Source organism: Pipistrellus kuhlii, unplaced genomic scaffold (assembly GCF_014108245.1).
Source record: "Pipistrellus kuhlii isolate mPipKuh1 unplaced genomic scaffold, mPipKuh1.p scaffold_m20_p_19, whole genome shotgun sequence".
NCBI lineage: Eukaryota > Metazoa > Chordata > Mammalia > Chiroptera > Vespertilionidae > Pipistrellus > Pipistrellus kuhlii.
Genome location: NW_023425504.1, coordinates 21,436,743 through 21,451,823, shown reverse-complemented (window position 1 = coordinate 21,451,823; position 15,081 = coordinate 21,436,743). Strand labels below are relative to the sequence as shown.

Here is a 15,081-nt window from a genome sequence, read left to right as displayed (position 1 = left end):
AAAGAATGGCAAAATCACTGTATAGCTGAACACAACGCTCTAGCAGTGCTCCAGTCAGTTCCCTCAATCCCTGTCTGCCAACCTGTGATATATAAATAGTTCATCAATGAGTATCTGTCAACAGGAATTTACACAGCACTTGTGTGCTCAATACAGGATGGGACAAAGTAGGCTTACAGTTGTTTGTATGGAAAAGAATACAATAATAATAAACTGTGTTTCAAGTACTCACAACAGTAAGCCTACTTTTGCCCCATCCCGTACAGTAATAAAAGGAAAAAGAAACTGGGTTTTCTGTCATCCTAGAACTCATTACAATCTTGGTGGGGAAAAATAGTCCTGTATGAAACTCAATGTCCCAGTGGCAGCAGGTCCATTAGATGAGGTAGCTTTGACCCACTGCCCTGTTTCACATTTTAATGACACATTTTCATTATATGACATATTGTATGTGTAAGGTGTTATTGGATTGAGAAGAGCAGCAGATAACATCACTTTTCATACCATTTCATAATTATTTATTTCTGTGTTTGTCTTGCCTATTTCCTAGTGAGTATTATGTCTTTGACTCTATGGCAGGCATTCATGTTGACTGAAATAAAGACATTCTTTGAACCACAAGATCAAAAGATGATATGAGCCGAAACCGGTTTGGCTCAATGGATGGAGCGTCAGCTTGGGGACTGAAGGGTCCCGGGTTCGATTCCGGTCAAGGGCATGTACCTTGGTTGCGGGCATATCCCCAGTGGGGGATGTGCAAGAGGCAGCTGATCAATGACTCTCTCATCAATGTTTCTAACTCTCTCTCTCTCTCCCTTCCTCTCTGTACAAAATCAATGAAATATATTTTTTAAAAAAAGATGATATGAAGTAGGAAGCTTAGAGATCATAAAGTCATTGCTGTATGAGTGAAAAAATTAAGGCTGGAGAGGTGAATGACTTGTTGAAGACTGTAGAGGCCATAGCAAAGCTGAGATCATAATCTGGATCACTTGACTCCTCATCCAGTGCTTCTCCAGCCATTTGCCATTGCATTACCCTGTTGTTGTTTTTAAACATTTTTCTTCACAGCATGTATCATCTTTTTAACTCTTTAAAAAAGTTTGGTGAACAAAAAGATAGATACAGAGACAGTAAAGCAACAAACAGACTGTCAAATTACAGCAGGGAGGGGAGGGAGATCTGGGGGAGATAAGAGATCAACCCAAGGGCTTGTATGCATGCATATAAGCAAAACCAATGGACAAAAACTCTGAGGATGGAGAGCATGTATAGGAGTGGGGGGGGCAATGGTAACATATGTACACATATAATACCTTAATTAAAAAAAAGAAGAAAAAAGTTTGACTGCCCCCTGCCCAGTGTCAGCTCCATGAGAACAAGGAACTCACCTGCCTTGCTTTTTGCACCTATGCCTGACTACTGTGGGTACTCAACAGATATTTCTTGAGTTGAATGAATGAAATGAATAAATGAATGAGTTAGTGAGTGAGTAAAGGCTCTTTCCATTGTCCCGATCTTGTGAAATTCATTTTCTTGGAATCTATATTTTAAGCTGATTTATTTTACAGTTGGATTAATTTCAGCGTAAGCTGCCAACCTTCAGCAGCAGCAGCATTGTCATCAAAAACACATTGTTCCTAGAAAAAGATTTGAGAAAATAAAAGCTACATCCTCTTGGCTTTGATGAAAACATGTTCATCAGGTAGGAACATATAATTGCAATCTGACTTTTGAACTTGGATTACAAAATGAAAGGCAATGAAACTGATGTTAGAGACAGGCTATTTACTTTACAACAGCCATAACTGGACTCCATTTGAAATTTCCACTGTGGAATATAGTTTCATCTCTAGAAAGCAAAACAAAAATTTGCATGATTATCCATGACCTTTCAATAGTAATCCTTCTGATCAAAAAAATCCTTCAGCCAGCTTATCTCAACCCATTCCTTTTTTTTCAAGCCACATATTTCTCTGTGATCAGGAATTGAAACCCTAAGCTAAAGTAGATTATCTGAAAATGATTAAAGATAGGTATAGAAAGGAATGGTGATAAAAGCATCCATTGCAATCCTAAAACAATCCAGAAATCGGTAGTCATCCATCCTACACACACATACACACACTGACAGCTCTGAGCTTCTCTCCATGCCCTATCCCAGTGGTCGGCAAACCGCAGCTCGTGAGCCACATGCAGCTCTTTGGCCCCTTGAGTGTGGCTCTGCCACAAAATACCACGTGTGGGCGCACACGTACAGTGCGATTGAAACTTCGTGGCCCATGTGTAGAAGTCGGTTTTCGGCCTGGGCGAGCCTATTTTGAAGAAGTGGCGTTAGAACACTCAAGGGGCCAAAGAGCTGCATGTTGCTCATGAGCCACAGTTTGCTGGCCACTGCCCTATCGTATGGGGGATTCAGTGAGTGATCATAGGAGGAAAACTTGGAGACTGGTTAAGCAGCCCCCCATAAACTATCCCAGAAATCAGACTACCAAAAGTTCTTGACCAGTATACTCTGCACTACAATATTCTCTTGGGGAATGTTTACTAACAGATTAAAAGCAATAGCTAGGAGCTCCCACTGGTCAAATCTTGGTAATTTGAGTACAAAAATTATTAAGGACAGTAAGGAACCATTGCAACAATAGGAAACTATAAGTCAACAATGACACCAAGTTGACAAATAACAAGGGGAAAGGGAGGGCCCCTGCTTACAATAGAATATCATAAAATTTTATGGTTGTCAAGCTCAGACTATGGACTTTCTAAAGCTCAAGCCAAATAAGCTAAGAGGTAGTGGAGGAGTTGGAGGAGGAATACTGATGGAAGGTAGGTCTAGGTGGCAAAACCTCTGTACTACTGTTCAAATGCACAACTCTTTGAAGGGTTACCCACATTTTAAAAGAATGGTCTTGCAAGAAAGCTGTCCTTTCAGTAAAAGATTTATCTCTTGAAGTGGGGGCATTTCAGACAGGAGAGGACACTGCTTCACCTCAATGCTTAAACAGGAGCCCTAGTTGCTTGGTATTTTTGAGGGTCTTAGAGGCCCAGTCCTCTATCTAGAAGCAGTTGGGGTTCTCACCTGCTCAGTACCCCAGGAGCAGGATCTCATCGACACAGCAAGCCCCTGCCTCCCACCTAGAGCAAAACTGTATGCAAATTTTAGTTAATTACTCCCCACTCAACTTGCACTAAAACTTCATCCACTTGTCTTCATTTCTGATTTATTTTGACCAGCCAGTCGTTTCTAACACCTTTAGTCTGATGATGCATCAACAAGCACTAAAATGCGTTAGAGGTGGGGTAAGCACACAGACCAAATCTGGTCCCACTGCCTGTATTTGTATGACCACCATGCTAAGAATGCTTTTTACATTTTTTTATAGTTGAAAAGAATAAAAATAATAATTTAGGACATGTGAAAATGAAATTCAGGTATGAATGTTAAATTTCAGTGCATGTAAATGAACGTTTTTTTAAATATATATTTTTTATTGATTTCAGAGAGGAAGGGAGAAGGAGAGGGAGAGGGAGAGGGAGAGGGAGAGAAACATCAATGATGAGAATCATTGATCGGCTGTCTCATGCACACCCCTTACTGGGGCTTGAGCCCGCAACCGGGTATGTGCCCTTGACTGGAATCAAACCTGGGACCCTTCAGTCCATAGGCAGACACTTTGCCACTGAGCCAAACCAGCCAGGGCTGTAAATGAAGTTTTACAGCCACGCTCATCCTTTTACATACATATTATCTACGACTGCTTTTGAGCCATAGTAACAGTTGAATAGTTGCAGAGACCATCTGGCCTGCAAATCCTAAAACATTTATCAGCTGGCCTTTTACAGAAAAAGTTTGCTGATCCCTGGCCTTGAGTAATAATTGTCAACATGGGGCTATTTTGTCCTGCAGGAGACACTTGGCATTGATAGGAAACATTTTTGGTTGTCACAATTGGAAGTGGGATAGGGTGCTACTGACATCTAGTGGGTAGAGATGCTGTTAAACATGCTACAATGAACAGGTCCCTACAGCAAAGAATCATCTGTCCTCAAATGTCAGTAGTGCTGAAGTTTAGAAACGGTGGATTAAAGGGACCCAAGATACTTCTAGCAAAGAGGAAACTTCATCCTTAAATAAAGGGTACCGTTTGTGGAGCACCTGGGTCTTTAATTTACATAAGCTCATGTAGCCTTCATGGTCATCCTGCAAGGGAGTTGCTGATAGTCTCCTTTTACAGGGAAGTTTTTAATACAATTTTCCCATAGTGCACACGCTAGCAAGGCTGTCTGGCTGCAGAGCCTGTATTTTTCCACACCTCAGAGCCTGCAGCTACTCAGTGACATCAGAGGCTAGTGTTGTCTTACTCGGCTGCCCTCTAGTGTGCAAACTATGCAGACACAGGCCAGTGTCGCTTCCTTCAGGCCTGGGCACCAAGAGGATATGGACCACTCTTCTGACCCCAGCATCTGGCCATCTGGGATATGGAGCCAATGAAAGGAAACCCCACGCTTGCAAGCACTTATGAAAACTGACCACTCTCCCTCTTGCCCACTTTAATGCTAGGGGTGGGGACTGAGGACAGGAGCTTCCCTTCCTGGTGGACCCAAGACACAAAATACTGCTTGCTGTCTTTTGAGTCACAAAGAACAGCCATATGCATGACTTTTGGGGATGTTCACATCACAGGATTAAATGAGAGGAGAATCTTGTTTTGTAGGTTCTGGCACTTCACTTCCTCCCTCTGTTATCCTAGATTAGTGGTCGGCAAACTCATTAGTCAACAGAGCCAAATATCAACAGTATAATGATTGAAATTTCTTTTGAGAGCCCAATTTTTTAAACTTCTAACGCCACTTCTTCAAAATAGACTCGCCCAGGCCGTGGTGTTTTGTGGAAGAGCCACACTCAAGGGGCCAAAGAGCCATATGTGGATTGAGAGCCTCAGTTTGCCGACCACGGTCCTAGATAATAAGGAGCTCAACCAGTCAGATAAATCTATGCTAATAAAGGAAAAATAGAAGACTTCCTGTCCACCCCATCCCACTCCACTGTGGGAATTTCAAGCTCAAATAGAGGAAGGAGGGGGCACCGCAGCCCACCTAGGAAGGTTGCATATGGGCTCCCTGAGCCCTCCATACCATCCACTTGGAAGGCAGCCACCCACTCCTAAAGCAAACCATGTTGGTTCGAATCATCTTTAGATTTGAGATCAGATCACAGAGCCAATGAGCATTTCTTTGAATTTTATTGAAAACTGACATGGACATTAGAAAGGTATCAAGCTAAACAGTGCTGGTTTGGGGATGTTTTTCCTGGTGAATGAAAGCCCCAGAAGGGCAGTGAATGGTCACACTGTTGAGCAAAAAGAACAAAGGAAAAGAAAGGAAAAACAAACACGGATTCTGGAAAACATGCAAAGAGGCTCTCAAGAGACACTGGACAGTGGGATGGCGATGGTTGTAGGGCTATATGGGAAGGAGCACACTTACGTGGTATTTTGATGCAAGTTAAACCAACAAATTCAAGGCAGATTTATCAACATCAAAGCTCTCCAGCCAGATCCCAGGTTGAGCAGAAACCTCTCTCAGTACCCCAGCTAGCCTTGGAAGGTTGAATGGATTAATTTTGCTATCACTAAGCTTAAACCCCCTCCCATCTTTCCTTTCTCAACTGGTCGTTAAATCCATGCTAATAAAGAAAAAGTAGAGGATTTTCCCTCTACTTTTGAGTGTTAGTGGATCCATTTACCCCTTGGTGGGGGTCTGCAGAAAGTCTGTGAATGCTGAAGACGATACAAATGTCAGTTGACTTTCTCTTCCATATTCAGAAATGTTTACTAGTGGCTGTAGACAGTCAACCCACTGAACAGGAGAATTCATGTTTAAAAAGAAAAACAAACACTCAAACGAAAAATTGTGAATGGCACTTCCGCACCCACAGCTGTCTCCTGCCCCAGTCACTTACACTTGGGTGAGTCATCCTGCAGTTGTCTCTCTGAGGTTACACTTGGTCCATTCTCCAGCTCTGACGGTTCTTTGCCTGCCTTGTTAGGCTAGGACAAGACACTTCTACTTAAAATACCATGTAAGTCAGGAGAGAGCTTCTTGCCTGGACACAGGGACACATGAACACTTGCTGAGTGTGTAGTGTGTGTGTGTTTGCACACGCGCGTGGGGGGGAGAGGGAATTGGTTGGTTTCTGGTTTGAGACAATGTGGAACCCTAACTCTTCTATAATGGCAGTCTTCTCCTTTAGACTTAGTGCAGCTGCTGAAGACAAGATTAAAAAAAGCTGGAGAGGGAGAGAGAAAGAGAAAGAAAACATGAAATTAGCCAAAGAAAAAGGATATTCAAAGTAAGACAGGGCGAGGGGAAGGGGCAGTGTGAGGCAGAACAGATTATACTTGCAGAAGACAGGCTAGAAATGGGGTCACTGATGGACCATCACCACCCGGAAATCTGTTGACAAGGGTTTAAGAACAACACACACCAGTTTAAAGCTTCTTGTTTTAATTAAAAAACAAGCACACATTAACAGCCACGTGGGAATACCATATGATTAAAACGGGAAACAAAAACAAAAACTAAAGTGATCTGCACTGCAGCTAAGTAAAGCAAACTTCTTGGCTTAAGAAATGAGGTGTGTGCGTGTGTGTGCACACATGGGGATTTTTTAGGAGAGCCATTCCATTCCAGAATGGAAAAATAAAAGCACAGACCATTTCTAATGACGGGTTTTGTATCACCAGAAGTAAACAGAGTAGTTAGGGTATTTTTAAAAAACAGCAACAGCCTGGCCAGTGTGCTCCAGTGGTTGATCATCAACCTATGAACCAGGTAGTCACAGTTCGATTCCCGGTCAGAGCACATGTCTAGGTTGCTGGCTCGATTCGATTGCGCAGGAGGCAGCTGATCAATGATTCTCTCTCATCATTGATGTTTCTTTCTCTCCCTCTCTCCCTCTCCCTTCCTCTATGAAATAAAAAATATTTTTAAAAATAATTAAAAAATCAAAAACAGCAACACTTTTACTAATTAGAAAGCCTTTTCACTGAAGGGGGGAAAAAACTTTTCTGTCTTACAGTGAGAAAACTACCATTAATCAATATCACCCCAATCAATGCCATAAAATTTTAAAAAAGAAAGAAAACTATACAATAAAATAACGATTTTAATTTTTCTCAATGTGTTAACTTCCTGAAGGCGTTATGATCACTCACAGGTTAGATTTTTGTTTACTAAACTTTCTTGATTATGAGCATCATCTAGGGCACCAGTTAAACGTATGCATGCCTAGGCCCCATTCCAGACTTCTAGAAAAGCTGACCAGCTAACAGGTGCTAGTGACCCCTTCTGCCAGCAGAAGCCTCCCTGCAGGAGTTGCTCTGGGGTCTTCAGCTTTGCCCGCTCCTACCTATCCATCCTTGAATATTTTTCTATGGGAAAAAAAATCTCAAAGGCCTTCTAAGAGCAACTATGCAGCTTCTCTGAGCATCAAAAAACCTTGTCTCAGCCCTAGGTGGTTTGGCTCAGTGGATAGAGTCATTGGCCCGCAGACTGAAGGGTCCTGGGTTCAATTACAGTCAAGGGCACATGCCTCGGTCCCCGGTGGGAGGGCGTGCAGAAGGCAGTCAATCAATGTTTCTCTCTCATCATTGATGTTTTTCTCTCTCTCTTCCTTTACCTTCCTCTCTCAAATCAATAAAAATATCTTAAAAAAAAAAAAAAAAGAAAGAAAGAAAAAAAAGAACTCATCTCCAGAAACATGAACAGATTGAAGCCCTTTGTAAAATGGATCTGGAGTCAGGAGACACTGAGTTTGGCCTGGCTCTACCAAGAAACAGCACTGGGACCTCTGGCAGGTCCATTCATTTCTATGGGTCTCAGTTCTCTTATGAAAAAGTGGGGCCTGACCGGTGTGGCTCAGTGGTTGAGCATCAACTTATGAGCTAGAAGGTCGTGGTTCCATTTCTGGTCAGGGCACATGTCTGGGATGCAGGCTCAACTCCCAGTGGGGGGATTCCACTCTGAAATCAATAAAAATATATCTTAAAAAAAAAAAAGAAAAAAATTGGTCATGTCTGTCTTGTGGACCAAAATTTCTCCCTTGATACAAAAATCCCTGCCTAGGCTCTGAAGGTCTTTTAGGCTGCATGGCTTAAAACTTTTGAAGTTTTCAGAGCTCTTCATGCCTCAAGTACTTAATCTGTAAACAAATGCAAATGAAGGGGCTCTATTTGTGACACAAATAATTACCCGGAGGGGATAGAAACCAGTTGGTTGTTTTAAGTTTGGTATTTGTGCAGAAGCATCTGTGAAACTGGACTGGGAACATCAAAGATGCACTTAAGAAGCCTTTCTCTAAAAGGCTTGACAGCCCTAACTTAGCACCTCTATGATCCACTGGCTGAGCATCCAAGTTTTTTTTTTTTTTTTTCTTCAAACTGCTAAGCATAGAGTCTCCTAAAAATGCACCATGAGACTTGGATTTTTCAAGAAACTAGTTTAAGCTTTGGCAGCAACCCCTTCCTTTTTTTTGCCTGTGGCCACTAACAAATCAGTGACTCACCAAACAATACATATCAAAGCTGTACTCTTGCTTAACCAACAAGAAAAGGTAAAGTGTGCATATGTTTGCTTTTCATTTTTTCTCTTTTCGCTTCTGCTTATCTAATATTGAAGATAGAAACTCTCTTCCCACTCTTAACTCTTCAAAACGGCCTATTTGACATAGCCTTGATAGACTGTGTTTCCCTCAAAAATACCCTCAAAAAGAAAAAGAAAAAGAAATTCGTGGTCAGTGCGGGTGACACTGGAAGGCAGAACTCAAAAAAAGAGGTGATGCTTGGAGTGGAAGTACATGGTAGGGGCAGGGGACCCAGCTTCCTGGCACCGCGAAGGAAAGCTGTCAGTTAAAATAGGAACTTTGGCTTAAAAGGCTAAATGGAGTCCAGTCCAGCTGTAGCCGGGAATACTATTCAGTACACAGCCATAGATTACTGCAAAGGAAGGGCAGAGAAAGGGCGTGTTAGCCACAGAGTATTGCCAGCTCACCTCCAGCTCTCACTCTTGCACTGGCTAAACACCAAAGGCCACTGTGCCGGACAGTGGAGCACTCTACTTTAAAGGGTTTCCCAAAGCCATCACCAGAATTAGGACTGGAATATGTAAAAAATATCAAATCCTTAGACTGCAGATAAAATTAGGGACCTTCTGAGGATTAACACTTCTTTTCTCTTCTCCAGCTGAAAGATCCACGTCTTCTTATTGGGGGGGTACATGCAAAATACAGATTAAAACTCATCACATTCACCAAATAGACAGGAAGACTCATCAAAGCAGAACTGAAAACATTGATTCTTTGAGCATTCAGTTTGACAGTTTCTGATAAGGGTTATTGTACCTGCTACTGGCTCTGCTTTTGGGGGATGGTGTGGACCCTAAAGGAGATTACAGAGGAGATGCCCAGACACCTCAGAATTCCTTAAGCCCATCATTCAAGACACTAGGCAGGCAATAATATGCAGGTTTATTTCCCCTTCTGCATCTGTGGGGTACTCAGAGTTATAGGGAAAGGAAATTTATGCTATTTTCTTCAGCAGTCATTTTCAGGGGTGCGGGGCGGAGGACTTGGTGTAAACTAATTCTGGATTTTTAACACAGCTTGGGTACAGTTACCTTGAGTGAATCAAAACTGGAAAGGGCTGGGCTGGGGGACCAAAAGGAAAAGGCATCAAAGGATCTCCTTCTGGAGCCCTCTGAGAAGGAACTGTGGCTCTGTTGGGAGGTGGTGGATGCTCAGGGAGGCCCAGTGACTAGGGACCAATAGGGAAAGCCTTGTTGACTGGTGCTTACCCAGCCATGGTGGATGCAAATACTTCGGGGAAGCAAGCAGCCATCAGAGTTCCAACAGGTAAACTGGTGGTGGAGAGTAGCAGATAAAACCCCTGAACAAGTCACACTATGGCAAAGTTGGAGATGGGGAGTGACTGGCTGGGAACACTAGGAGGGGAAGTGGGATGCAGGATGCATCTCTAAGCCACAGAACTGCCGGCTTCTTAACCAGAGGCCAGACACCATCCTCAGACTCTCAGGCTTCTATAAACTGGCAGGAAGAGAGGAGAGGGCACGGGTTGTGTGCCCCGGTCGTGGTAAGGGGTAAAGATAGGGAGGCCCAGCTCTGTTGTGCAGGAAAAGTGCATCTACAGGAAGCCCAAACTGAAAATGAAAAGAGAAGTTGGGTTAATGAATGGGTGGATTAATATACCCAAAATAAGAAGGTTAGAAGAAAACCGCCATGGTGACTAGTAGACAAATTAGAATATATAGCTATGTTAGATGGTCTTAAGGTTCTATATTGCATTGGCTCCTGGGAACATGCTTTCTCACCCGTACCTCTGAGTGACAGCAGTAGTGGCATTAGCTAGCAAAATAATTGTCAACAGTCTCAAGAAGACATTCTCTCCTTAATTACTAGGTCCTGACTAATGTCCCCCACCCAGACACCTTGTGCAGGAATACCTTCAGCAAATAGCCAGGTGGCCTCAGGCTCTCAGCTATTAATTGCCTTGTCCCATAGGGGAAGCAGAGGAGGTTGAGGGTTCACCTCAGGTAGCCTTTGGAGTAGTCCCAGTCAACTAAGTGGTACCCTGGGACAAGCGCTGTTTGAGATGTGTCTGGTTCAGACCACAGTTATCTGAAAAACTGAACTACGGAAATCCATTATTGGTTTGTGTTCACATAGCACTTTGACCTTTTTTTTTTTTTTCATTTAAATTTCATCCTTGTGACATAAACAGGGCAAGTAGTATCCATCCCCATTTGACATATGAGGAAATTGAGACACAGGAAAATCAGCTGTCTTGCCCAGATCACAAAGAAAAAGATGCAGCCAGCCGAAACCGGTTTGGCTCAGTGGATAGAGCATCGACCTGCGGACTGAAAGGTCCCGGGTTCGATTCTGGTCAAGGGCATGTACCTTGGTTGCGGGCACATCCCCAGTGGGGGTGGGGGTGCAAGAGGCAGCTGATCGATGACTCTCTCTCATCGATGTTTCTAACTCTCTATCCCTCTTTCTTCCTCTCTGTAAAAAATCAATAAAATATGTTTTTAAAAAAAGAAAAAGAAAAAGATGCAGCCAGAATCAGAGCCTGAAACCCTTAGTTGTTTAATCACACCACAGTATCCCTGAGAATGCCTTGGCTGTGAATCTAAGCTCCCTTTTTTTTTACCTGAAGAATATATTTATTCCATTAAAGACTATTAGATATTTGGGAGGGATAGTTAAAAGCATACACATACATGAGTATATACAGTCAGTTTCTCAGAATGAATACATCCAAACACTTCAACACCACACACACACACACACACACACACACACACACACACACACGAATAACCATATACACTAAGAATTTGGAGTTCTACATTCTTAAATAGTTTTTCCCCCCATATGTTTTTAAATTGATTTCAAGGAGGAAGGGAGAGGTAGAGAGTGATAGAAACATCAGTTATGAGAATCATTTGATCAGCTGCCTCCTGCACGCCCCCAATTGGGGGTCGAGCCCACAACCCAGGCATATGCCTTGACTGGGAATTAAACCACGACCTCCTGGCTCATAGGTTGATGTTCAACCACTGAGCCACACTGGTTGGGCAGGAGTTCTACATTCTTGTTCCAGTTCTGCCACTAACTCACTCTGTGATCCTTGTTCAAATCTATTAAATTCCCTGCTCCTCTATGTATTCATTTTGTCAACGGAAGATTATTTCTTCCATACCTCACATGACTGTTGTAAGGCAAAAATGAGATATCATGTGGAAAAGCACTTTGAAAAGTATTAGAATGTTATATGAATACTCCTTTCTTATTTTATTCTTTGCCTAATTCCTAGGGGAAGGGAAACCTAAACTACACAGCAACAGCCTATTTTCTGTGCTTCACAGGAAAGCTGATATATTTTGATACACGTACACTCTTCCCTATACTGTGTACCCCCAAGAGTCAAGGGCCAGTAACCATTCAGATATAGTATCACAGCTGTGTCCAGGTCACAGGAGTTATTTTCCATGACAGTTTCTGACTGCTACAAGTAGTGCCTCAAGCAGTTTCAAGATCAGTGAGTAACAGTAAGCCTCACTCAGTTAATGAGAGGTAGACTTTGCGATCCACCCCATGAATGAGGGCTCTGGGGAGGGACAGGCTGCCTTTGCTGCTTTCAGATCCCAGGAAGTCAGGGCTTCCCTCCCCTATTTGGTTTGGAAACGCTTTTGTGGTCTTCTGGGGAGAAGCCTGCCAGAAAGAAACAACCTACTTGGGTTGAGGTTGGCTGTTCCCGCCGTTTGCTAATTGCCTCTCACCTATAAAGGAAGGCTTTAATGATAGTTTTGCCAGAATTCATTTTAGTAATGGCCACTAACAATGGTTCACTCAGGGAAACCTGAACCAAACTGTGTCAAACCACATTAATTCAGTTTCAGTAACTGAAAGCTAACGTACCAGAATACAGTTTCTCCTCTCCTCACTGACAATGGGGAACGAAGAGGATACACATGAATTGCGCTTCTACAGGTGTCAGACCTTTTGCAAGGCGCTGGGACCACAGCAGAGGACAGACACTCTAGGAAGTGATAGTCTTCCTTAATGGAAACCTGCTGTTTAATTCTAGTCAACTACCAGGGGCTCTAAAGACTTGCCTTTAAGCTAGACAATAAATCTTTTCACTGTTCTTTTAAGGTTGTTTCCTTTGGCCCCCTTTCATGGGCTTATGTTTCAGAAGCCTCTATGGACTTCCTCTTTGGAACTTGCTTGAAAATAGGATGTTTTGCCAGTTGCCCAAAGTCCCCAGTGCAATAGCTTTAGCACTATTTGGTGATGAATAGCAGGCTCTCCATTAGAATCATAGACTAGCCATGGCTGGTTTGGTTCAGTGGATAGAGCGTTGGCCTGCGGGCTGAAGGGTCCTGGGTTCAATTCGGATCAAGGGCACATGCCAGGGTTGTGGGCTCAATCCCCATTGGGGGGCATTCAAAAGGCTGCCAATCAATGATTCTCTCATTGATGTTTCTAGCTCTCCCTCTCCCTTCATCTTTGAAATCAATAAAAAGGTATTTTTTTAAAATCATAAACTACATTGGTGAATGGGGAGAAGCCCTCTCAATATTTTATATTCCCTCCCTGATTCAAACAAATCAAATGTAAAAGCAATTATGAGACAACTGGGGTATTCTGAACATGGACTAGGACTTTTATGTTAATGATTTGTTAATTTTGTAGGTATCTTAATGGTGGCATTGTGGTTATGGTGTGTGTGTTTTTTTAAGATGCATGCTAATGTATTTGCAGATGAAATAATGTGGGTTTTGCTTTATAATCATCCAGCAGGTTTGGGCTAAGAGATGAAATGGGATTGACCCTGTGCTGACAGTTGTTTGGGGGCCAAGTTGTGGGTATCTGAGGCTGCACTGTGCTACCTCCCTCTTCTTTTGTTCCTGTTTGAAGGTTTCTATGGTAAAGTTTAAAAATAGTAATAAGCTTAATATGTTAACCATATTCATTTTCCCTCCCTATCTACTACTTGAGTCTAATACAGATAGAAGGTGCTTAATCATTGCTATAATCAACCTATAAATTACATGATGCCAGAGACTGCTTTATCCTTTTCTGTAGATACAGCTTGCAGCCCCCAGGAACCCATCTTATCAAAGGTAGGTGTTTATGAAGCTGGTACTTGTAGAATTAAATGTAAGGCACTTTTCTATAATATCTGATAGCTCTTCAGTTTCTTCCACTTTCATAATGGTTTTGGAAAGTTACATAACTAAAGGAAATTTGAGAATTTGAGCCCTCTGGATAAAAAATAGACACCAGCCTGGCTGGCATTGCTCAGTGGTTAAGCGTTGACCTAGGAACCAGGAGGTCACAGTTCGATTCCCAGTCAGGGCACATAACTGGTTGTGGCTCGATCCCCATTGTGGGGCGTGCAGGAGGTAGCGATCAATGATTCTCTCCCCCTCCCTTCCTCTCTGAAATATATATATTTACATATATTAGCCACCAGAGGGAAACAGAGAGGCAAGTTTCTGTTATTTTGGAACATTCCCAACCTGGAGTTCAATGCCACTGTGACAATTGCAGGACAGGGCTGCTGGACCCAGCAGTTTCCCTCCTCACTATAGCCTAGTTAATTTTGAAACTAATAATTAAGGCTCTTTAAGGAAAAAATGGCCAAAACTGAACCTCAAATATTAACCCACTTATGCTACCCAGCTGTTTAGGCAGCAGAAGTCTGAAAATACTTGGCTTTTAATCAGGCAGGCAAGCACTGCACATGTACCGGTACACTTGAAACCACATCCGTCTACTTAATATTCTAACTCACAAGAGGAAACCAGCTAGGACAATGAAGTAGCTTCTTTTATGATGAGATATGTGTCTTGAGGGGTGGGATTTGGGGAGATGTGTTCTAGGAGCCACTGCCAGTTCTATTTAGAGTTAATAAAGCTTACCAGGACCCTGGGTCTCATGCAGCATGCAGCAAACAGCAGAGTTAACTGTAAAATAGTTAAGAGCTGATGAAGGTGGAGTGAGCTTGAAGGAGAAATAATGTATTATGAGTTCACACCAATAATGAAGAGTTAGAGGTCAAAGGAGATTAGGAGGAGTAGGAGGGGAGGGTGGGACGGTGGGAGGGTACGAAGGGGGGCTGGTACTCGTTCTTAATCTCTTTAAGGGCAGCCAAAGGAAATTCTAAATATGTGACTCTGTTATATCCAACCACCATCTCTCCAGAAGAAATACTTATCATCTCCACTTCTATTCTCATACCCCACCACCTCCATCATCACTATGGACTAGAGGGACACAGGTGTCATGATGGGTCTTCCAGAAGTTAGCTGACTATAAGGAATTATATAAGAAGCCCAGGCCGGGGGCCACCTACACTTCTGGAAGTAAGAAAGAGGGCGATCTATTTGGTCAGGTTTTCACCCCCTGAGAATATAAAGAGTACCTCCACCAACCCCAAATATTCCTAGAGACTGTAGAGAGGGTCTTCTGTCTGGAACTGGGGTGATATC

At 42.8% G+C, this 15,081-nt stretch overlaps 1 protein-coding gene across 7 annotated transcripts in view; it reads right to left on the bottom strand.

Annotated features, from left to right (window-relative positions):
- Window positions 1–5,227: 5,227 nt before the first annotated feature.
- The window catches only part of SEPTIN6 (septin 6), a 77,127-nt gene continuing 67,273 nt past the window's right edge, over window positions 5,228–15,081 (bottom strand). For 2 of the 7 annotated variants that reach the window (XM_045583568.1, XM_045583569.1), the window contains one exon: window positions 8,442–8,999. In XM_045583568.1, coding sequence (XP_045439524.1) covers window positions 8,975–8,999 — 25 coding nt within the window. In that variant the 3' untranslated portion in view covers window positions 8,442–8,974. Of the gene's footprint in view, window positions 6,293–8,441; window positions 9,000–9,512; window positions 10,219–14,511; window positions 14,557–15,081 lie in introns of those variants that run through there. The other 5 variants (XM_036443572.2, XM_036443573.2, XM_036443571.2 and 2 more) reach the window with 5 other exon arrangements.